The 24,627-nt window shown below is 42.1% G+C and overlaps 1 protein-coding gene across 1 annotated transcript; it reads right to left on the reverse strand.

Moving 5' to 3' along the window:
• Positions 1 to 12,167: 12,167 nt before the first annotated feature.
• On the reverse strand, positions 12,168 to 22,135 carry SEC22B (SEC22 homolog B, vesicle trafficking protein). The gene is made up of 5 exons (XM_083156687.1): positions 21,963 to 22,135; positions 19,237 to 19,346; positions 18,756 to 18,916; positions 16,225 to 16,371; positions 12,168 to 13,031 (listed from the first exon to the last, which is right to left on the reverse strand). Exons 1-5 carry the CDS (start codon positions 22,035 to 22,037, stop codon positions 12,877 to 12,879), a joined length of 648 nt encoding a protein of 215 aa, XP_083012813.1. The 5' UTR covers positions 22,038 to 22,135; the 3' UTR covers positions 12,168 to 12,876.
• Between the last annotated feature and the right edge of the window lie 2,492 nt (positions 22,136 to 24,627).

Consider the following 24,627-nt stretch of genomic DNA (forward strand, 5'->3'; position numbering starts at 1 on the left):
ACCACCCCAACATCCCCAATACATCAGAGTCTGGTGCAAGCAAAATATATGGACACTTTACTTTAAGCTGCTTGCATACAAATATATTCCTTTCTATACTAACCTTTGAATAAATTGACATTGTTTTATACATCTATTCTCCAATCTTCATTCTTTGCTCATATATACATTCCCAAAACACCAATAAGAACAGGATAGCGCTGTCTCACCCCAAACTATCTCCATATACAAGTAATTGGTTATTTTAACTACAGATAAACAAAAGGTGATGAGGTCACAGTTCTATCTATATCCATAACTTTAAAACTAAACAAGCTATCATAATATAAATCACTTATTTATGTATACACTGTAATAAGAAACACAATGGGCGGTATTCAATGTGAATACCTGCGAGGTGCAGCGAATCCTTTTTAGGATTCGCTGCACATTCGCCACGTTCCGGAGCCAGCGGGCTCCGGTATTCAACGTGTCAGGGGCTCGCTGCCCCTGACAGGCGAATATGAGCTCCTGCGGCGAATGCCGCAGGGAGCCTGAGGAGGGTGCCAGGCAGAGAGATGGAAGTCTCTCTGCCTGCCCCTGAACGTTTGTGGGGGGCAGGTGGGCTCCCCGGGTGCCAGGCAGCACAGGCTGCCCCCCGGGGGTGCCAGCAGGGGAGCGTATATTTACTACACACGATCGTAACGATCGAGTGCAGTGAATATATGAATATTATAATGAGCGGCTCGGCTCCGGCGCCCCCTGCTGGCTGCTGTGTAAAAAAAAAAATATATTTTTTTTTAAATTAAATATATATTCATGTGCTTACAGCACATGAATAAAAATAGCATGCCCCTCCTCAGAATAAAATTCCTGATTTGTAGACACCAAATGTAAAAAACAAAACACTTTATTTTAAAAGTTCACATTCCACTTCTACATAAAAAGATAGCGATTGCTACTCGGTGAATCATGGCGAAAAAAACCTTCAAATGTATTCGCCATGTGGTCATTGAATAGGGTGATTCACCGTTTTTGTCAAAAATTCGCCAAACAGCACAAATTCGCCATAAAAACATGGCGAATCAGGCTCATTGAATACCGCCCAATGACTAAGCTAAGGCAATCTATCTTTGAATAATCATACTGTGTATGATAAGGGCCATTAAAAGAAACAAAGGCAGCGATACAGATATATACTGATTATCCAGTGCTCTTTTTGTAGAAAAAATAGGTTCAGGAACTCTCTGGGAAGGAGCGATGTGGGTGGAGATGTGGGCGGAGCTTTTGTGGGGTGGGGCTTCAAACAGTGTGTATAGATTTTCTTTTTTTCCCAGACGAACTGGGAGCCGGGTGAATCCCACATGGGTGTCTGGCACGGGGACTCAACTGGCAGCAGGAACAGGAGCTGGGTGCACACTATGTGGATGCCCAGAGGAGGTGGGCGGGCTCCAGCCTCCAGCTGCTGTACACCCAGGCGGCGATGCTCCAGCACACTGACACTCTCAGGCAGAGCCGGCCCTATCCAATTTGATGCCCTAGGCAAGATTTTGGTTGGTGCCCGCTAACACCGATGCTAGTTCTGCCTCAAACCTGCCTCTCCCAGCACAGCATCCATCACCCAGCCTCACAGATCACAGCAGCAGCCAGCACCACCTATCACACCTCACCCAAAGCAATCTTAATTTTGGTGCCCTGTGCCTGTGACAGCTTCTCAATTAGGGACAGTGTGCCAATAGCACATAACACAAAAATAGGGGTGCGTTCTTGCTGGGAATGGTGTGTCCACAAAAAAGTACCCAAAATTTAAATTACACCTCACAGTAGTGCAAGCTTATTCAGATTACATCATGTTATGTAACAGAGTAGTCGTATTTATTCTAGCACCCTGCATCTTTCAAAACCTGTGCAGTGTCTCTTCCCTGACTGAGGTGTCGTTCTCTGCTGTGGTGCTTCTAGCAGTCTGGTCTGTATTTTAGCACTGATATGCTGACTAAACATTTGCTAGAAGCACCACTGCACAGAGTGACACCCCAAGCAGTGGAGAAGAACTGTACAGGTTTTTAAAGATGCATTGTGCAAGAATAAACACTAGAGTGGTGTCCCTTATTCACGATAAGTCATCACACAGTAGTATCTCCTTACTTTATACATGTTACGCCACATAGTAAAGTCTCTTAAATATGTTACACCACTCAGCATTTCCCCTTTAGCTTTTACATTTTATATCACATTGTGCTACCACGTAATTCTCCATATTCACATAACACCCCCCCATAGTGCACCGCCTTCACAGAACACCACCCCATATTATGCCTTATTCACATTACGCAAGCCTGAACGGTGCCTTATTCACAGTACGTCACCCCATACTGCATCCTATTTGCATTACGCCACCCCACAATGCTCTGTATTACTTTGTGCAAACCAGTTATTCTCCATATTAATATTACACCACCCTATAGTGCTCATAATTCACATTGCTCCACCCATTATTGCTCCTAATTCATGTTACGCCACTCTGTACTGCTCCGTACTCACATTGATCCATATTCACATTACGTCAACCACATTGCTATTCACACTGCGCCAGCCGCATTGCTCCATATTTACATAACGCCACCACATATTGCTCTGTATTCACATTATGCCACCCAGTAATTTCCATATTCACATTATACACTTAGTGCACTCACATTATGTCCCCCTAAAAAAATGGTATAGGTCATGCATCTTTAAGCATAAGTAATACCCCATTAAACATATATAATGTGTCTGTATAATCATTTTTGTCTGCATTTTCTCAGTAGACAAATGTTTATAGTGAGAGTCCTATGACCCTATCTCTGTTGTCATTTTATTTGTTGTTGTTTTTATTAAAAACGTATTGCACCATAATATTTCTCTTATCCTTCTGAGTGGATATCTTACATTTGGGCAAGAAAGGAGGAAGAGGGATCTATTGGTGGATTTCATATTCCCTCTCAATCAAGCGTTTGAGTCTACAAAAACAGTAGACATCTTATTTCGGTACCAGTTGATTACCATCTTGTCTGGGATATCTGTGTTAATGGTATTACACTATTTTTCTTTCCTCTCTTTGGGGGTTATTCTAGTCCATTCTTTCTGACAAAATCCTTCTTATGCTGTGTACACACGGGGGAGATAGGTGCTATAATCCCTGGGAATATGGTCGCAGGCGACCATATTGCCAGTGATTGGGAGTGTGCCCCGGCGATAAATCTCCGGGTGCGCGCTCCCGTTTTCTTCCCCATTGTAATCGCTGGTCGCAGGAGCTTGCTCCTGCGACCAGCTAATTACCCCCAGCAGAGGTTCGTTTTCAACAGCGACCATCTCTGGTCGCTTGTTGAAAAAGAGACACTGAGCAATATATTGCTCAGCAATATATTGCTAGCAATATATCTCCCCCCGTGTGTACGCACCTTAAGATGGACAAAACCATGTGCACTGCGGGTGGGGCAGATGTAACTTGTGCAGAGAGAATTAGATTTGGGTGGGGTTTTTCTTCAAAGTGAGATCTATATTGAAGTGTAAAATCATGCAGTCAGTATTTTCCCTGCACAGAAACAAAATAACTCACCCAAATCTAATTCTCTCTGCACATGTTACATCTGCCCCCCTGCAGTGCACATGGTTTTGTCCATCTAAGAAGGATTTTGTCAGAAAGAATGAACTAGAATAAACCCCTTTATTGGGGGGGCTTTTTCATTATATCGAATGAGAGAAAGAAACCATCATACATATGCACTCTGGGAATTCTCAGAAACTCTTGTGGTATTGTATGCTTTTGATTGAAGTGATTCTTTAATATTTGATAAAGGTCCCTAAGCTGCTTACAGCGCATGGTATATTAGTTTGAAATCTTTTCTTTCGGAATCATTAATGCATTACACAGACTCATCGCCCCTGTGTCAAGGCTGATGTAATGACTTGCTGCCTGTTGAGGGCTGCAGCGCACTGGTGAAAGCTGTAGTAAGATGGTTAGGGCTGTTACTCCTCCTCTGTCCTTGAGGGCCACGACCACTCACATTATGCAATATGCGACGGCGTCATGCCACATCGATGTGCCCGGGACTGTCATTCTCGGATACTAGATCTCGGTAGTGGTGGGTGGACGGTGCCACTACGCTAATCAAAAACAAGAGCGGGTGAGCGGCACAGCGCTGGTGTGGTGATTGTGTCCACGGCGATCGTGCTGCCTTCTGTAATTATTAGTATAACTGTAAGAGTCTCAGGCACCACACTTCTGCCCCTGCTAGATGTTCTAGAACGCCGTTCCTGATGATGTAATTTTTCATCTTAACTTCAGGAATGGCGTTCCGGTCTGCTCCGGCAGAAAAATAGCATTTCAACCCTCATGGGGCCTTTGTCAAGACAGAAAAGTGCATATCCATAGGTACACCAGACAAGTAGTAGTGATACTGACACATGCTAACCAGCGTCCATATATACCCCTCCCATCATCACAACACACTGCACCTGTGTGGTTCAGTCTCCTATTGGTTCAATACATGGAACGCATGTGCAAAGCTCATATAAAGACAAGTATTAGAATTAGGGACAAGTTAACAATATAGCATAGTTAGAAATGCAGCATCTAACACGTGAAAATTATTTTTAAACAGGCAAACTTACTCAAAACAGTGTGTTCTGTGCTTTTTCTGGACGCCGGGACATAGCTCGGAAGTCCAGGTCGTGACACGCACCTGAGTCCGGATGTGCGTCATGCGTTCCAGCAGCAGAGGCCGGTAGAACGCAAAGTGGCATCAATAGATGATACCGCAATACAGAGAGACAGTGATGGCTCAGAACACACACAACATGAAGTGCAGTGGCCGCAGTATGGTGAAATGGATGTACATAGAAGCTACATATAATAAAAAACATAGACATGGAAAAATGACATAACATAAAAATGTAACAAATATATATATATATATATATATATATATATATATATATAAAGAAAAACAAAAAGAATCACAAAAAAAATTAAATTAAAAAATTATATATATGACCAGTGGCTCCTTTGTCACTCAAAATAGAAACTCACAGTATAGTAAATGACTAATTACCAATTTAGGAGGGCTGTGAAAGGCGAGAGGGATACGGATAGAACTTTATTGATTAGGTTAAAAATATCTTTCCAAAATGTAGTGATGTTAGGGCAGGACCAGAAGATGTTGAACTGGTGGCGACCTCACCGCAGAGGCGCCAACAGAATTTCGAGCAGGAGAGCCATATCGTGTGTAGGTGTGAGATATAACCTATGTAGAAATTTGACATGCATCTCAGAGTGGTTTAGGCACCTGGACATTGTATAAGATGAGGTAAAGATTTTCCTCCACCAGGGCTCTTGTAACTCCGGTGCAATATCTGCTTCCCATCGAGTTTGAGCTCTGGACTTGGGGGATGGGGTCAGGTCGATTAGAGTTTTATACCAAAAGGAGATCTCACCTCTTTGTTCTATTGCCTATACTCGCCCAATTGGGTGTAGATTCTATGGAGGTAATGGAAAGGCTTTTTCACCAGTGTAATTTGTAGTATTGTAGTCTGTGTACGGTAGAGAAAAGCGTTGCTGTAACTCTGTGAAAGGGCGTAGGGCAGGGCCGTTCAACAAATCTCCAAACACATTAATTCCATGACCCTTTTAGTCGGGTTGAAGTTGGGAATGATGAAAGCCACAGTATGTAGGGAGATTAAAGGCAGGTTTTGGAAATTGTTAGTAAGGGCTCGGGTCTGCTTATCCCAAACAGCCAGGGAAGCACGGGTGGAAGGGAGTAGTTTTAAGGTTTTAGGGCGAAGGTTAGGAGGGAGCCAAAATAAGTCCCTCAAGGGAAACTTAGGGCAGGCCTTCTCCTCCAGGCACGTCCACCCCCCAGTGTCAGATTGGGTAAAGAGAGCCTTCAGTTGAGCCAGGAGAACAGCCTCCTGGTATAGAGCCAAGTTGGGCAGGTTTAGGCCTCCTTTAAGCTTAGGTAAACATATTTTGGTACAAGCCAACCTAGGGGGGGCGAGACGCTCATACATAAGTCATCATGATAGAATTAGCTTTGTCCAGATATTTTTTCGGAAAGGTAACACCATCAATTTTGAGTAGCACAGTTTCCCCACAGAACAAGTGTTTTTGTCCACCTGTGCTAATCGCCAAACAGGTCATTAGGGGCAGTAGGGATGGTGTAATGCACAGGTCTTCAACCTGTGGCCCTCCAGATGTTGTGGAACTACATGTCCCAGCATGCCCTGAGGTTTCTTGGCATGCTCTTAAAGGAAAGAAATGTGGCAATGAATGTTGGAACATGTAGTTTCACAACATCCTGAGGGCCACAGGTTGAAGACCCATGGTGTAATGGTTAGCATTACTGCCTCACAGCACTGAGGTCATGGGTTTGATTCCCACCTAACTGTGCGGAGTTTGTATATTCTCCCCGTACTTGCATGAGTTTACTCCAGGTACCCTGGTTTCATCCCACATTCCAAAAATATACTGGTAAGTTATTTGTCTCCTAACAAAAATTAACCCGAGTGAATGAGTGTGCATGTAAATGTGGTAGGGCATATAGATTGGAAGCTCCACTGGGGCAGGAACTGATGTGAATGTTCAAATATTCTCTGTAAAGCTCTGCGGAATATGTGTGCGCTATATAAGAAACTGGTAATAATAATAATAAAAAAAGGTCACTTTGAATGCCTCAAAAAACAGGTGACATACATGGGAAGCCAGGTCAGTAATACCCACAAACAAAATACACAGCTGATTGGAGCAGATCGGTGACAAATGGAGACAAACAATAACACTAATGACATCCAGTTGGCACAGAAATAAATTAGGTGACTTTATGACCTCATGGACTAAACTCAGATTTTGAGCTTAGGTGGTTTTTATAAATATTTGAATATACATATCATATTAATATTTTATCAGTTTTAGGTCTTATTGCTCTTCACTTGCATGTTTTATGTTGCTGAATATTGTGATGGTTGTGGTATTTGTATACAATGGCAGAGATCGCACTGATTTTTATATTTTATAACTAGATTGATGTCTAACCCGAGTATAAATTCCTAGCTGTGCGTTCCAATCTTGCACTCCACAAACACTTGTGTTCCAAGCACTGTGGCAGTAACAGAAGTTAGAGTGCATCCAGTAATAGTGGACGGGCTCCCAACCCTGTATTGAGAAACCACCACTACTTAATGTTACACTATGTCTGGCCATCTGCTAGTAGCAAGCAGCCAGCAGTTGTGCTTCATACTGCATCCAGTGATTACCTTGGCTGATGGTATAAAAGGGAATCAGTAGAAATGCACCCTGCTGGTCATAGTTTCTACTCCATGTGTGCATAGCCTGTACTCCAGCTCTTTCAGGAAATAAAGGTGCATACATATGGATAGATTTGGCCAACGATTCAATCTTGTTAAAAAAATCCTCTGAACCTCCTGCACAAACGATTGGTGACAAATGATGAACGATTGAACAACAGATTACGGTACTTGTGAGTTATCCGGGCTGCCGATTTTTTCATCGCGCCCGAAATCGGGGGCATCGCGTCGGTCGTGGCCGTTATAAGGAGCCGCGACGCCCACGATTTCCCATAGACAGTAATGTTAAAAGACACGATAGACCCGATTTCCGACACGATTTCCCATAGACAGTAATGTTAAAAGACGCGATGGACCCGATTTCCCATAGACAGCAATGTTAAAATAAAATTACAATGTGAAATTTGCCAATATGTTTTTAAAAAAAATGTTTCATGGCCCCCCACCACCGTTAACGCCACCCCGCTATTGACACCAACCCGAAGCGTGGCGAGCGCAGCGAGCCCGCGAGGGGCGGCGATACGCGTCCTCCGACCTTTTCATGCCCTACTATCCACTAGGGCGTGGAGTGAGAATAGAATAGTGTGGCGAGCGCAGCGAGCCACCGAGCCCGAAGCGTGGCGAGCGCAGCGAGCCCCGCGAGGGGACGCGGACACCTTCACAGGTATCCGCGTGCCCTTGCGGGCTTCACAGGTGTCCGCGGGGCTCGCTGCGCTCGCCACGCTTCGGGCTCGGTGGCTCGCCACACTATTCTATTCTCACTCCACGCCCTAGTGGATAGTAGGGCATGAAAAGGTCGGAGGACGCGTACCGCCGCCCCTCGCGGGCTCGCTGCGCTCGCCACGCTTCGGGTTGGCGTCAATAGCGGGGTGGCGTTAACGGTGGTGGGGGGCCATGAAACATTTTTTTTAAAAACATATTGCCCAATTTCACATTGTAATTTTATTTTAACATTGCTGTCTATGGGAAATCGGGTCCATCGCGTCTTTTAACATTACTGTCTATGGGAAATCGGGTCCATCGTGTCTTTTAACATTACTGTCTATGGGAAATCGTGGGCATCGCGTCGCGGCCCCTTATAACGGCCACGACCGACGCGATGCCCCCGATATCGTGTCTTTTAACATTACTGTCTATGGGAAATCGGGGGCATCGCGTCGCGGCCCCTTATAACGGCCACGACCGACGCGATGCCCCCGATTTGGAGCTAAATCGTGGGCATCGCGTCGGTCGGGTGTCCTTAAGTTAACCAAACTTAAGGACAAAATCGGCAGCCCGGATAACTCACAAGTACCCAGATTACACATGAAGGATTGATCTTTAACGATGGTGGAGGGAGATGGAGCCAGTCAATCAGCCTTACCAAATCGTTCATCGTGCATACACATGAAACGATTGGTCGCTGATCTTTCTGCATGCAGGAAAGATCAGCGACCGGCGGGTACGCGCATCGTCCGATATATCGTTCATACACACGGAACGATTTGAGCGATTGTTTGTTTCAATCGGTCAGGAACGCCCAGATCTTTTGTCAAATCTATCCGTATGTATGCACCTTAAGGCTTGGATGTTTGCCTTGTCTGTTTGTTCCTGCTATCATCCTTGCCTGGATATTTACCTTGCCTGTTACCAAAAGGACTCTTCAGTTAAGTACTTTTCCTGCTAATATTTACAATATACTGAGTAGCTGGCCTGCATCCTCACAGTACTCTCTATCCTGCAAATGCAAACCTCCCAACTGTCCCATTTTTCATGGAACCGTCCTGATATTTTGGGCGGTGCCGCCAGTGTCCCGCGGGGTGTGTGTGTCAGATGGAAGTCCCCCCAGCCTGAAGGGAATAGATGCTGTGCGCATAGCGTTTAAAAAAAAAAATTGTCATTATGATTTAAAAAGAGTAAACACAGTTGTGACAATAAATGGCTTCACCCAGCCACTAACCATGAGTGAAAGAAAAGTTTGTGAGTTAAGTGATTAAGTGAGTAATAGGATTACTCTGCTAATCCCCTACATAGAACTAATTGTTCTATGTATTGTATTGCTGCTGAGAACAATAGGATAGCCATGGCTTGCCACGACCTAAGGAAGATAGTTGAGGGGAGCTCCATCTGTACCTGATTGAGCATCATATCTTTGGTAAATTTCATCCAATGCTCTCAGTATTTGGTCTTTTCTGCTTTCTTGAGATCCATGTATTGAAAGATTTCAATCTTCAATGAACATAGGTAAATTTACCCCTAAAACGAATCACTTGGCTGATATCTGCATAAAACAATGGAACGGAGAGCATTATGTAGTAAAATCTCTGTAGTAGAGCAGGTGATGCAGTTTGGGGTGTGAGGGGGATGCAAACATTTCTGTTTTTCTTGGTTAAGGTGCGTACAACACGGGGCAATGTGATCGCTTGCAATCATATTGCTCAGCAATCATACTCAGTATCCCGCTTTCATCTGCGACCAGAGATGGTCGCAGATGAAAATGTCACACTGCTGGGAGAAGAGGCAGTGGAAGTCGCTGGTCTGAGGAGCATGCTCCTCCGACCAGTGACCATTCAGGGGCTGAAAACGGGAGCGCGCACTTGGCGATTTATCGCCGATGCACACTCCCATCCCTGGCAATATGGTTGCTCAGCGACCATATTTCCAGCGATATTTGCAATAATCGCCCACGTGTGTACGCACGTTTAGAGAGAATGTTTATCGGTAGATAATATGCAAGTTCCTAGTACAGAAGGATAACTTTGCTAGGTCGTTCCTCTGTAAACAAGGCAGCTTTTCCTTACCAATCCAACACATCAATTACTGATCACTTTGTTTATAATGTATATTTGCACTAAGCAATGCTCACTTTTGTTTTACTCACTCATTTGTTTTATGCAATCAGCACATGACTTGAAATCTATCATGGACGCAGTACCAATTTATTAATTAAAATGTTGCAAAATGACAATAATACAGCAACTTGTGAGATACTACTGTGGGGAATACACAATTAAGTTTCCGGATGATAGGTCAACAGGGAGACATGAGTTTTTCAAGATTTGTTTCCCTCCCCCCTCCCCCTACTTTCTCATGCTTGATAACACATGTGGACTCCAATTCGGAATGGTTAAGTGAGGCACCAGGACTGAAACATGGCGAGAGAAGCAAGCCATGCTTGCTACACTAATTGTTTGTTGACATTTAATAAACATAAACATGAAAAGGCACGTCAACCGTGTCGAATGTGTCAATGTTTTGTTCATACTGACCTTTTGGTGTTGACCTATCATCCATCATTGAATATTCCCCACAGTAGTATCTTGAGAGAATTGACTGTGGACCATTTTATCCACACCCATTAATTTACCCTCTTTAATTTACTTCAGCTAATAAATAATTAAAAAAATAAAAATGGACTGCCATTGAATAGCCCTGACAATCGGCCAAAAATTAATAAAATGCCCATTTTTTGGCCTGAATAGTTTACATGGGTAGTGTAATATACCACTGTATATTTATACATTAACTCTTAGTTTATATGCACCATAAAGCAAACAGTTATCACTATTAGGGCTTCTCACTTGTACAAAGTTGTTGTTTTTTTTATTACACTGTTTAAAATGTTTTCCAAAAATAAGAAGTTCCCATGGCAGATGTTTCTTTGTTTATTTATCCAATAGTTACACTTTGTTTAAGCTCTTAGTATAATTCAAGTATGATAATACTACTGGAACTGACAATTATGGGTACATTTTAAGGAAAATACTTATCGATAATTCAGTAGTAAAAAAACCCACAAGTGGTCCTGATTATTCACTTACGATTCTAGAAGAGACCTGGAAACATGCACCGTAAGTGTCCCAAGAACTGGATTTGCGCACACAAGACTAGACACTTATGTTTGAGAAAAAGAAGGTCATGGGGTTCACCTATTAAGCATTGGAAACCAATGTGGTTTATGCCCAATATGTATAAGAGCAATGATTTTACAAGCAAAACAACTACAATAGTAAAAGCATTGCCCTTTTAAATTGTGGGCATAAAGCCTATCAGAAGCATTGTATTGAGAACCCAATGCTTTGTAAATAAACCCCAAACTACACTGCACTAAAGCTAAATCAAGCAGATACTGAGCAGTGGCAATTCAGGTCTCAATTGGAGTTATGCTAACACATACATCAGAACTGGGGGTAAACATAATGGGATCCAAGTTGCCTGAGGTCCGGAATTTAATCCGAAAAAAAAACGTAATTTGAAAGAGGCAATAACTTACAAGGCTGTACCATGTTGAATTAGATTTTTTTCTTGATTTCAGCTTTAAAATTATGCCCATATGCTCATTCGCAGACAAAATCATCTTGGACCTCTGGCAGAGTCTGAATATCTTATCACTGTACAAGCGGTGGGATAGCAGCTGTTTTGTATGAAGGTTCTCCAAACACTTATCATTTTCAGGACATAAATGTATCTTATTTACAGTTTCAGAAATTTAGCGTCAAACCAGTACGGATGGCGTAATGGTTAGCATTACTGCCTTACAACGCTGAGGTCGTAGGTTCGATTCCCACCATGGCCCTAACTGTGCGAAGTTTGTATATTCTCCCCGTACTTGCGTGGGTTTCCTCCGGGTACTCCGGTTTCCTCCCACAATCCAAAAATATACTGGTAGGCTAATTGGCTCCCAACAAAATTAACCCTAGAATGTCTGTGTGTGCGGGTACATGTGGTAGGGAATATAGATTGTAAGCTCCACTGGGGCAGGGACTGATGTGAATATTCAACTATACTCTGTAAAGCGCTGCGGAATATGTATGCGCTATATAAGAAACTGTTAATAAATAATAAATAAAAGTTCACAGCTCCAATGAGAAAACAGTTTAAGTTCTGTTTTTTTATTTAATTTTAACTCTTATTGTAGTCTAATCAAAGTGGAAGTTGTCCTAAAACGTAAAGTTGCTACTGCACAATGTATAAAATCACTGCACCGGATTAGGAATTAGAAAAATAATAAATATTATTTCAAATGTTTAGATAAAAAGACAAAGGAAAATGGTCATAAAAGCTTATAACTGAACCATGTAGGCTCTTAGCATTGTTTCTACTTACAGGAACTACCAATAATTTATAAGACCTGTTCAGAGAAAGCAGAGATCGATTCCTCTTGTGACAATAAAATTGTTATCTACTTTAGTAGAAAAAAAGCAATAACTGTAAATTAAGCATGAAAAATGTATTGTTGAAAAAAGTAAAGATAAAGTGATATAACTTCCATTGGGATAGAACGGACGCCAAAATGTATGCAGGTATAACATTGTCAGTACACTGTATTCTCCATTTCCAGATGTTGCTTTTCCTCCTCCTTTTCAGAAAAGATTATCTTTGTGTTATACTGTGTTGTGTTATATAAATGTAGTCCAATATATTTTGGGTGACCCAGAAGAGTGATTAAAGACCATTAGCCTCTTGGCGGCTGATTTCTAGCAGTCAAGAGACACAGATGATGGTCAACAATTTAACCCAAGAAATTGGCTAATAATCCAGTCGTTAACCTCTACAGTTCTGTTAATTTATGCTTCACAACCACCAAAATCGCACATACACAATCAACATAACTGAAAACACAGCAACTGCAGCCAGCTTAGCATAGGTGGAGCGCATGTTTAGGTATTTGGCATCTTGGCGGTATTTTTTTGACAAGGTTGACAGGTTGCTTGCCTTTGTATCCAGTGCTGAAAAAGTAAAAAAAAAAAAAACACATAAGAAAACACCCATATATGTTATATGAACTACAGTCAATTACTTGCAAATCAATAGGAATTAAAACTTGACATAAGAGAAATAAGATTACCTGTTCTGTAACACGGTGGAAGATAATTTTACATTATTACTTTGGCTAAAGCAATCTGTGGCATTAGTCATTAACTTTCAGTAGGACACTTACAGTGTTACTAAGCACAAAGGCCAAAGAATTCCATGTCGAAATATGCAGTAGAATATATAAAATACTGTGCACTTTTATCAAGAATGGCGTAATTTATATATATATATATATATATATATATATATATATATATATATATATATATATATATATATATATATATATATATATATATATATATATATATATATATATATATATATATATATATATATATATATATATATATATATATATATATATATATATACACACAGATGTGGCCACGTTCATCTTGGTTTTACTGCACCATGTATGGCACACCTTGGACTCTGCAAAAGTCACGCTTTGTGATTTTTCTAAAAATTGGCTTCTCTAATCTATCAATTTATACAAGTTCCACTGCTTCAGAAATTTTTTAGACTCTATCTAGTTGCTACATTTGGAAAAACAGCTAAGCCGTGTAATACATGTGGTGACAAATTGAGAAAAAAAGCCAAGACATATGTGGACACATCTTTTAAGTAGTTTACCTTTAAACTTACAAAGCAGTGTCCTCCCCCAAAAATGTTACCAGCTGGGTGGCATTAAGTAGTAATCAGGTGAGGGCAGTGCAACAGAGTAATGTTGAAATACATTGTAGAGACTATTGCAGATATTGCCCACTTGCTGAAGGACGAGAGAGAGAGAGAGAGAGAGAGAGAGAGAGAGAGAGAGAGAGAGAGAGAGAGAGAGAGAGAGAGAGAGAGAGAGAGAGAGAGAGAGAGAGAGAGAGAGAGAGAGAGAGAGAGAGAGAGAGAGAGAGAGAGAGAGATATATATATATATATATATATATAGCAATGCACATTGAGACCTAATACACACCTACATTGTCAGTCTACTCTCTCTGCAATGTTTCTGCCTTCCAAATCACTCCTGACACCTCAAGACAGGGTGTAAGGCAGGTATGTCCAACGTTGGCCCTCCAGATGTTGCGAAACTACACATCCCAGCATGCTTTCCAATAATAATAGCATTCTCTAATAGCAAAACTGTGGCAAAGCATGCTGGGATGTGTAGTTTCACAACATCTGGAGGGCCAACGTTGGACATGCCTGGTGTAAGGGAACTCTGATGGGGTGCATCTGTTATGGGCCAATTAGTGATGTCAGCATGCAAAAAAAGTCCAGCAGAGCACCATGGAATTTATACAGGGAGAACACTGCAAACACGGAATACAATGAGTATAACAGGGAGGTGTATAAAGGCCAAAAACTAAATGGTAGGGAACTGCTACAACTTGCTTACATATATCTGAGAAAGAAGAAGTCGAGTGAAATCGTCCCAAATCGCATGTGTTTGACACCGCATCTGATCTGCTGTATGGTCCCATGCACATTGGATTGGAGGTCGGACCTGCCTGCACGTCCGACCTTCAATTTAGCCGACCACCCGGCAGTGGGGAATGGGGTCGACAGTGATACATCACATGCAGAAGGACCGCATGCAATAAAGTTCCACGAGTTTGTCAATCTCTTCCTGGTTGGTGAACAAAGTAGGTCATTCTGGGTTTTTTGCTTAGCAAGTCACCACCGCTGTTGTATGTGCTCCCCAGTACCCAAACACCACCAGTTCTGCACTAATCTGCCAAATACAGATAATTCACTGCAAATAACCAAACCAGGTTGAGGAGTACTGTATCACATCTTTTCTTCATAAAAGGTTTAACATCTTATATGAAACTAGCACTGTTCAATGAGCATACAAATCGAAAAAGAAAAAAAAAACTTATATTTTGAATTGCCCCAAAATGTGTCAATTTATGGGCTCATTTGTTGGGAAAGTACCCTCAAACAATCTGACAAATATCAGAATATAGTTATAGATTTTATAGGACAGCAGTACAGTTCTATTTAACCCTTTGAGTGTGTAGGTGTGAATTTCCAAGAAAACATTTTTATTCCTCATAACGACCTGTGATGTATACCTTGGTACTTGATCGCATCGTAAGCAAATCGCATGCAATGTGATTTAGCACATCCCCACTATCCACGTCAGCCCGAAGTGTGGCGAGCACACGCTTTAAGTGGGGGTATGAACAGGTTGGAAGGACGCGTACTGCGTGCGCTCGCCACGCTTTGGGATGGCGTGGATAGTTGGGGTGTGCTAAATCGCATGCGATTTGCACACGATTCGATCCACGGCAGTGCAGCCGTGAAACTACACAAGTAACTTTAGCTTATATAGGAAACATTTTTTTTTTTTTTTTTTACACATTTTTTATTTGAATTTTAGTGGATATTTTGCACACGTTAGCACTCAAAGGGTTAAAATAATAAATTAAACTCAACATGTAAAAGTTTGTGATGTCCAGAACTTTGCAGTTCCCCCTCAGCAAAAAACAAAACAAAAAACATAGCCCTACATCTGCACTAAAGGCCCATACACACTGGGCGACTGAGCTGAAAATCGCTCAAAACAGCAGGTTTGAGCGGCTTTCAGCTCAAAACCGCCCAGTGTGTATGGCCCGGCGATGAGCGGTGAGTGCTGCTGCGCGCTCCCGCAACATCGCCAGGAAAGCCGTTCATCTGCTGGTTATACCAGCAGATGAGCAGCTTTCAGGACGGCTTTGCATAGCACTCCGCTATGCAACGCCATCCTCCCCCCCCCCCTCCGTCGGCGCCAGGCAGGGGGAAAGCCGCTCAGTGTGTATGCACTGAGCGGCTTTCCCCGCAGCAATGACAGCGGTCATCGCTGTCCATACATGCTGGGCATAGTCGCCCAGTGTGTATGGACCTTAACTTTGAACAGAATAATAATAAAAAAAAATTATTTGAGTAGTTACACCATATGCAAGGTGTTAAAAGGAATTTTAAATAATGGTTTCCAACGATTTTACATTATAGAGAATGTTATACATATGTTGAAATTTAATTGTGCCTACTAAACATTAAAAAAAGACTGAACACAACATTATTTAATTAAATTGTTTTCTGCTGCTTTTGTGCATAAACCACCTACCTGACAGAGCTTCTCCACGAAGCAGTACTTCTTCAATGTTAGCAACCATGATTCGCTGAACATCTTGGAGCTCTGTGTTGATTGAACCTAAATTTCTTCTGGCTCGACTATCAATATAAGTCTTCTTTGTTTTCTGAATGTAATTATCTTAAAAAAAAAAAAAAAGTGAACAGCAAAATAGAATTAGTATTGTAAATGGTATTTTTTTTCTTGGAGAATTGGGGAAAACAATGTTATGAAAACAGCACGGTACAGCAAACACTGAAGTGTATGAGCACAGTATAATTCTGAGACACTACTTTGCTATAAAATGGTTGAGTTTTTTTTGTATATAAATTATTTCCATAAGACATTCTAATTGTTCTAACCTCATGCTTGTCAACAAGGCAATAAATACCCTACACATCAAATATAATTTCCAACCCTTATGAACTAGTGTGAAAGCATGTATACCAAAACATCCCAATTTATTGAATATAAACTCCTTTCCGTCATCACCGTCCACTGCTTCCATAAAGCAGTGGATGGTGATGACTGATTGAATGACCGGTCCATTTCAATAGTGCTGTGCACTTTAACCATATGCTGTATGATACTGCTTATCTAAAACCGCTTGTTGTGTTAAGTGTTTTTAAGTGTGTGCATTTTTTGTGTGTCTGACTAAAAACTTGTTTAAACAGATTGATGCACTATAGAGCGCACTTCTTTTTCGACTTTTAGAAATATATATTCAAAGGAAACCTCTAGTAGTTATATTTACAGCAAGTGGGCACTGTATCAAGCAGTGTGAAATGAATGCAGGCAGTACCCAGACTTGTATACTCTGCCTAGTTCTCTACTGGGAATACATATCAATGACCAGAGGTTAGAATACTGACAGTGACACACCAATGAAGAGAATCCTGATAGGGATCTGGCAAACATAGAACATACCTACCTTCTCCCAGCCCCATAATACGAACCCTCACTTCCTGCAGCCTGACCTCAAACCCCCCCCCAATCCTATTTTGCAGGCTAACCCTAACCTTTCTAACCTCTACTCTACCCCTAAACCTCTCCCAGTATCTGGACACCAGGTCCACTGAGTGTAGATAGACCATGTTATGGTCGACCCTGCTGACGCCCAACGATAATCGGTGGCCACTAGAGCGCAAGTAACGATAGTTAGATGCCAGCGGGTCATCGGTGGGACCATGGTCTACAGGAGTTTCAGGTTTTTTCGGTGCAGGTTGACTAATAGTTTACTAACCAAGTGGACAGTCCTAAAAAAAAACTCCTATCGACCTTGTGACTGTCGACCATGGTCCCGCTGATCACCCACTGCCTACCGTAACGCTAGTAACTAGTGTTACTGTCGATCTAACAGCCGCTGACTACCTTTAGCACTCTAACTCAGCTGAATCGACTAAGGGTGGTCAACCAGAACATGGTCGACCCGCTATACCATAACCACCTCTCCCTGTAGCCTAACCCTAACCTCCTTCTTAGTGCCTAACCTTAACCTAACCCAGGCATGTCCAAACTGATCCTCCAGCTGTTGTGAAACTACACATCCAGGCATGCCTTGCCATAGTTTTAGCATTCCCTAATAGCAAAACTGTGGCAAGGCACAATGGGAATTGTAGTTTCACTAGGGCTGGAGGGTCATAGTTTGGACATGCCTGACCTAACCTATTTATTTAAAGTTCTTATATAACGCAGCATATTCCGTTGCACTTTACAATTGGAAACAACAGTGATAAACTGGATAGTAACAGACCTATATAGTGGTAGGAGGGCCCTGCTCGCAAGCTTTAGAGAAAATTGGGGCAGATGTATTAAGCCTTAACAAGAGATAGATACAAGGGTGATAAGGAGAGATAAACTTCCAGCCAATCAGCTCCTTACTGACTTTTTTCAAACACAGCCTGTAACATGGCAGTTAGCAGGTGATTGGCTGGACATTTATCTCGTTAAGGCTTAATACAGTGGTTCCCAACCTTTTTTCTTTCCCGTACCCTTTGATTAGGCTTTTCATTTAGAAGTACCCCTCCTCTCAATTTGAACTTTCCACAGTACTTAGGAGTGGAAGTGAGCAGTATGCGTGTCCTAATATTAAGGAGTAGCCGTGGACTAGTATATGGTCAGGAATCAGGTCCGTCTTTGTCTGGCCACTGGCTGTGTATTGTCTCCAGAGTTCCCGCTAACGCCTGTAGAATTAATACTTTTTCCACCCATGTCAGTGTGGGGCAGATGTTCACAGGTAGCTCTCAGTGAATTGCTGGTTGGGCAAAAGCATGAGTAGACGCTGATGATGCTGCAGATGGAACTGGAAATGACACAACGTGGCTTGTATCCATGTCAATGGTAGACTTCTTTTGCCATTGGGAGACTTTCTTCTTCCGCCATTACCAATATTATTTTCAAGTACCCCCAACTGGTCTGCAGAGTACCCCCAGGGGTACTAGTACCCCAGGTTGGGAACCACTGGCTTAATACATCTGCCCCATTGCTTTTTTTTTTTTTTTTTTTTTTTTTTTTTTAGAACTTACCAAACTCTATAAAGGAATAAGGTCTAGATACGGTGGGTACTTTCTTCCCGTGTTGCTCATCAAATTCATTGTATAAATCTTCAAGATAGGCAAATGCTAGCTTCTTTGGATATGACATCTCACAAAGAACCAGGTAGCAAACACCTTTTTCAATTTGGTAGCTAAGAATAAAAGAAAAACAGAGATCATTCACATTTTTTATTTTTAAGAGACACTAAACCTGTATTAACACTTGTGTTATGAATGGATTCAGTTTAGAAAATGCATTCATTTTAATGCTGCATACAAAACTAAAACTCTCTGCATGCAACAGAAGGTAGTACTCAGCTGAGGGTGAACAATTCAGTCAAAAATTACATAAATCACCGATCATCATGCTTGAAATAACTATTGTGAATGCTACTAAAAATGAACCATCAAGTTGGGCTAATGGTTATCAAGCCAATGCTGTGATAAGTTTATGAAATATTATTCCACTCACTGGAATGCCATGACACCAGCCTCCAATGTGCAACGAGTGGGTGACTGTTCATTAAGCTTGCGGAAAAGCTGCTTGGCTTGGTTCTGATATTGTTGCAAATCCCGTCCAGACTATATAAAAAAAAAACAAGCAAATATTAACCACAGACATTACTAAGAAATGGATAGAAGCATAAAAGTCAAATGCATTGCAAACGCCAGACATCACAGATTTGGAGCCAAAAAGGATCAAATGTAATCCTGCATAACATTTTATTTATTTTGTAAAGCAAATATGCCCATTACACAGACCTAAATATCACGATGGTGGCTTCTACATGAAATCTGAATTCTTCTGAAATCACCCCAAATAGTCTGACATTTGATCCAATGCACGGTCCCGCGCGAATCAGATCGGAACCGGAGATCATACGTACTGCATGTAGGATCTCTTGCCGGAACCCTCTTCCAAGGGCAGGAAGCAGGGATCGCATGTGATACATTGCATGCAGAAGGTCCTCGGTGGCTCAAGAGGAATTGGATGGAACTTCTCCGTAGAAGTCGCATATTGAATGGGGGCCTTTAGGTGTATATAAATAAACTCCATACACCGGCATATTGTTAGTGCAAGACCTGTGACACACCTCCTCTCCTCATGAATGCATTGTATCTTTATGTACAAACGATTTAGTAATAATCTTCCAATAAACAAATGTCAAACTGTATTTCTTGCTTCCATACAATAAAAAAATTACCTACTATGACATACTGTATATATACTGAATACAGTACTTAAATGTTGCAGGGCAGCTATTGTCGATGTCCTTTTTATGTTTAGCAGATGTGTTCAGGGTCGGACTGGTTAGGAATCTCCATGTTGGGCTATTTTTAGTCTTAATGATAAAAAAGCATCTAAATAATTAGCAAATATTTAAAATTACTTTGCACATAGCAATTGTCATTGTGAATGATCTGCTGTCTGCTTTATTGACATCTAGAAGTGACGTGTAGAAGCGAGTGAATAGTAATTGGTATACGGTTGGTGTAGTAAGTAAAAATATATAGCTTCCCCAGTTCTAAAAGCTGTATAATGTTTATTTTATTTCCATTTACCCCACCCCCATCATTCACTGTCAGTTGGAGAGGGGGTGCTACTGCCTTGAGAAAGACCACAGTTGTGGTGGAAACACGTTGGCACAGTTAAAGACCCTTCTAGACAAACAGGAGATTCTATTGCTGGACTCCGGTGATACCGACTTCAGACTGTGGCGGTGGCTATAACATTCCTTTGCCTTATTTGAGAATTGGTGACATCCTGGTTCTCGATTTAAACTGGAATAGACAGACTGCTTAACAGTTTTATCCCTCATATTTGGCTGTGATCCTTGTATCCAGGGATGGTAGCACTTATTTATTGCTCCATCTGTGAGTTTTCTGTAACTTGCAGGGGCACCAAACTACACTGGACATCATTTTCGTCTTCGCTACTGCCATGACCTACTGTATGTCAACATCTTACATCTCTGGAGCTGTCCAGGTGAGGCCACATCTACTGATTTTTCCAGGGCCACTCTTTATTCCCAATACAGCCCCAGATGCATCTTTTCATATATGATATCATGCAGAAGCCATTGTACTGTGTGTATGGGTGATCCGCAAACTGTCCGTACACCCGCTGTGGTAGCTGCCAGTGATTGACATGACAGATCAATGGGCAGTTGTGATGGCAGTCCCAATGGATTGGGCAGTGGGTATGGAGAATTGATCTGCAGATATATCTACAAGTATGTACCCAGCTTAAGGCACATTAAAGATGGGTACACACAAGAGTTATCTGTCCAATCTGTTCGGTGGGAACAAAATATTCAATTGCTCCCAAACATTGGAAAATGGATAAAAATGATTGCTCAGTTTAATTTGATAAATCAAATGACTTGAACCAATTTATCTGAATTACTATTCTTTATTTTCCATCATTTGAGAATCTTATATGCTCACATACAATGCCAGATTTTTGTTACCACCAGATAGATTGGACAGATATCTGTAGGTGTGTACCCAGCATTGTGTTTTACAGTGGTTCCATTTAAATGGCCACAAAACATGCTTGTGGCCATAGGGATCTTTGTGTTTTATACCCAATGCTGGGAAGTGGCGCTCATTCCTCATCTCTCATTCCTTTTTTCCCCAAAAATGTAAAGGTGCCCATACACGATTCAATTATAGCTTATTATATACTTTTGTAGTACATGCGATGCAATGTCCATTAGGTGACTATAAAAGGGCTAAAATCGCATCGTAACAGTACAGTACATTGCATCCCATACAAGTGCCAAAATCGCACAGCACACTAAAATCAAAACGTGTATGGGCACCTTTACAGCTACATAATGTAGGCTAGGTGAAATGAGTGAGATTGCTAGACTAATCATGGTGCTGCTATGATTCAAATATTCTCCTAAATGAGGTCCATGGGCTAATGTGAAGTACATTAGCATTTAAAAAAAGCAACTTCATCTCCGTAGACAATCGTGGCAGGAATTTGCACACACTACTCAAGCGACCACTTTAAAAGGGTTCAAAGAAAACGGCCTTTATAAAGTCAGACACACACGGATATCCCTTACCCTTGTAACGCATGACACGGCTAGAGACACGTCAGACAAATCAGTGGACATCACAAACATACATGCTCATTAGCATCCATGTAACACGTCTCCTCGTCCTCTCTCGGTACCTATCACCTACTTGCTCATCCTCCTGCATGGAGGCCGCCAGAGGCAGCCCGTCCGCCACTCGGGCGATCATCGTCAACAGCACCATGTTGCGGAGAGGAGAAGAGACTTCTACCACACTGGCACTGACAGCAGCGATGAGGTGGCCGGAAGTGCTCCTGACAACCCTGTCGCAGAACCAATTACGGTGTTCTAGTAATTCCGCGCGCTTGTACCGAAACAAGTGTTCCTAGCGACAAAGGTTCCGGGGGTTACCAGGACATTAGGAGGGAGTCTGAGTTAAGTTTCGTTTAAAGCCGCTTTGAGCAGACAGATAAAATGATGTACGCACATTATATTAATATATTAATATGCATAACTCCCAACATGACACTCTCCATGAGGGACAGAATGCTCTATTCCTGGACTTCATTTAATATTGGCATCATCTTGTGTTGAATCACTTTGTTATCAATTAACCTGTTTAAAACAGGTGATGGCAATCATATAATTAAAAGGAAGTCCAGAAACAGATCGTTGTGACCCTCCTGGGAGGTCGGGAGGTATAAATATGTACAGTTTTCAAAATATTTTATGCAGTAAAATATTATCTAATTTAAGTTGGATATCTGTAGTTTACTATCTGCAGTTAGGTGCCGTGTTAACTTATAAATGTGACCACAAAAAACAACAACCCATCATCTCTTGCAGGTCGATTCAATGTAGCACAGGAAAGAGCTCCTGAAGCTACTCAAATCAGTAGGGACTATGTAAAAACCGGACCCGGACATCAAAATCTGCAGTCTTGAGCTTGTAGTGTCCGGTCCGGGGGTGTCCCATCCAGGGGGTTCCCTTTGATAGCTATCCTTTGGGACATGGGGAAGGGGAGATTGCTGCCTCCCCGTGTGGTCCGGTTTTTGCTACATTCCCGGACCAAACAGGGAGGCTTTTTTCTCCCCCTCGTCCTCTCCCTGGTGACAGGCGTCACAGGCTGCCCCCCCAGGCAGGACACCCCCAGACTGCAGAATTTTATGTTTGGTTCGGGGGTCTTGTCCTGGTCCGGTTTTTACCCATACCCAAATCAGCACACTGTTATGTTTGAAATGCCAGTACTCGTGGGTGTTTAGGGAGAAAATGCTCTGTTCCTGGACTTCCCTGGTAATGTATGATTGCCATCACCTGTGGTGAGCTAGTTATTTGATAAGAAAGGTGTTTCACCACAGGTGATGGCAACCATACATTACCAGGGAAGTCCAGAAACAGAGCATTTTCTCCCTGAAGGAGAGGGTCAGGTAGGCAACCCTGGTTTAGTCACGAAAACTGATATTCTCCAACTTAAGTGCCCCACCATGATGCTGTTTGTGCTGCACTAGGGCATACCTCCAAACTGTCCCACTTTTCGAGGGATCATTCTCTTTATTGGAATGGTCCTACATCCTGCCTGGAGCCAGCAGTTGGTCGGAAGGGGGGGGGAGTCTCCCCTGCCCGCCGGGGAATAAACAAGTCTATTTAGAGAGGCTGGGGGCATGACCAGCAGCTTACACAGCACTGGCCTCTGTGAAAATGGGGGCATGGCCTATGACTGTGGCATCCCCGCGAGGCCATGCCCACTATGACATAGGCCATGCCCCTTTTTCGGGCATGCTATGCCTCGTGAGCATCCCAGTTTCTAAGATTAAAATGTTGGGAAGTGAGCTAGGGCACAAAACAAAATTGTTAACCTAGTTTTGTCGAGGAATGCAAGCAAAAATCCACTAGTTTGATTTAGCAAAAGCACTGATTTGAGTAGCGTTCAGGTGCTAGTCACAGCGTGCTAATTTGAATCGACCCATGGTTATAATTTGTGTCAAGATCAGGCCTCAGCTTTCTCCCTCCGTGATTTTACCACTTGATTTAATATTTTCCATGTAATGTTGTCCGGACCCTTAAGGGGGATGCACCCAGGAACCCTGCTATGCTGCTGAGCAAACCACGGTTCTAACTATGAGCTGGTAATAAGAGCCGCTTTATTATATCTGCGGCGCACAGCATTTCCTCAAAACTGGCATCAGCTAACTGCAAAACTTCCATTATTGGAGGACTTCAGTCTACTATGTGGTGAGAAACTCTTTACAGGGCCGCTAGCCATGCCACCACAAAGGCAAAAACAGGCGTGTGGCCCCACGTGTTTATAGGGCACGCCCCCTTTCTGCTAGGCCATGCCCCTTAAATTTTGGGTGCGCATCTTCGGCATGTGGAGTGTCCCTCCTCCGGATCTGCTAAAGTTGGGAGGTATGCACATAGCACTGACCCTTATTAATATTGGAGGACTGTGTACCCTTTATATACAGAGACACTTCATCTATTCTGCACCTTGCAATTCTATATTAATCATTTTTACTTGTATCCAATCAATTGTATCCGATCAGCTGGGTTTTACTGATCAGGATCATCCATTAGCTAGCATCATTTTGGCATTGAATTTTATAATAAATTAATTAATGTCCTGGATGTGATCTCGCCACCTCAAACTTAATATTCCTAAAACAGAATTAATTATATTTCCACCAATAAATAGTAGTTACCAACCAGATATCTCTATTGCTGTTGAGAATATGACAATCACTCCTACCACTCAAGCTCGCTGCCTAGGTGTTGTCCTTGAACTTTCCTATGTTCCCCACATTCAATCTGTCTCAAAATCATGCCACATGCACCTA

Source organism: Crinia signifera, chromosome 8 (genome assembly GCF_055691185.1).
Source record: "Crinia signifera chromosome 8, ASM5569118v1, whole genome shotgun sequence".
Taxonomy (NCBI): domain Eukaryota; kingdom Metazoa; phylum Chordata; class Amphibia; order Anura; family Myobatrachidae; genus Crinia; species Crinia signifera.

Bases quoted from the DNA above. Each gene is read 5' to 3' on its own strand.
- SEC22B (XM_083156687.1), bottom strand. From the start codon at position 22,037: ATGGTGCTGTTGACGATGATCGCCCGAGTGGCGGACGGGCTGCCTCTG. The intron at 19,347-21,962 runs GTAGGTGATAGG...TTTTTTATATAG, and splicing joins CCATGCAGGAGGATGAGCAA to TCTGGACGGGATTTGCAACA. The intron at 13,032-16,224 runs GTAGGTGGTTTA...TTACTTTTTCAG, and splicing joins TCGTGGAGAAGCTCTGTCAG to CACTGGATACAAAGGCAAGC.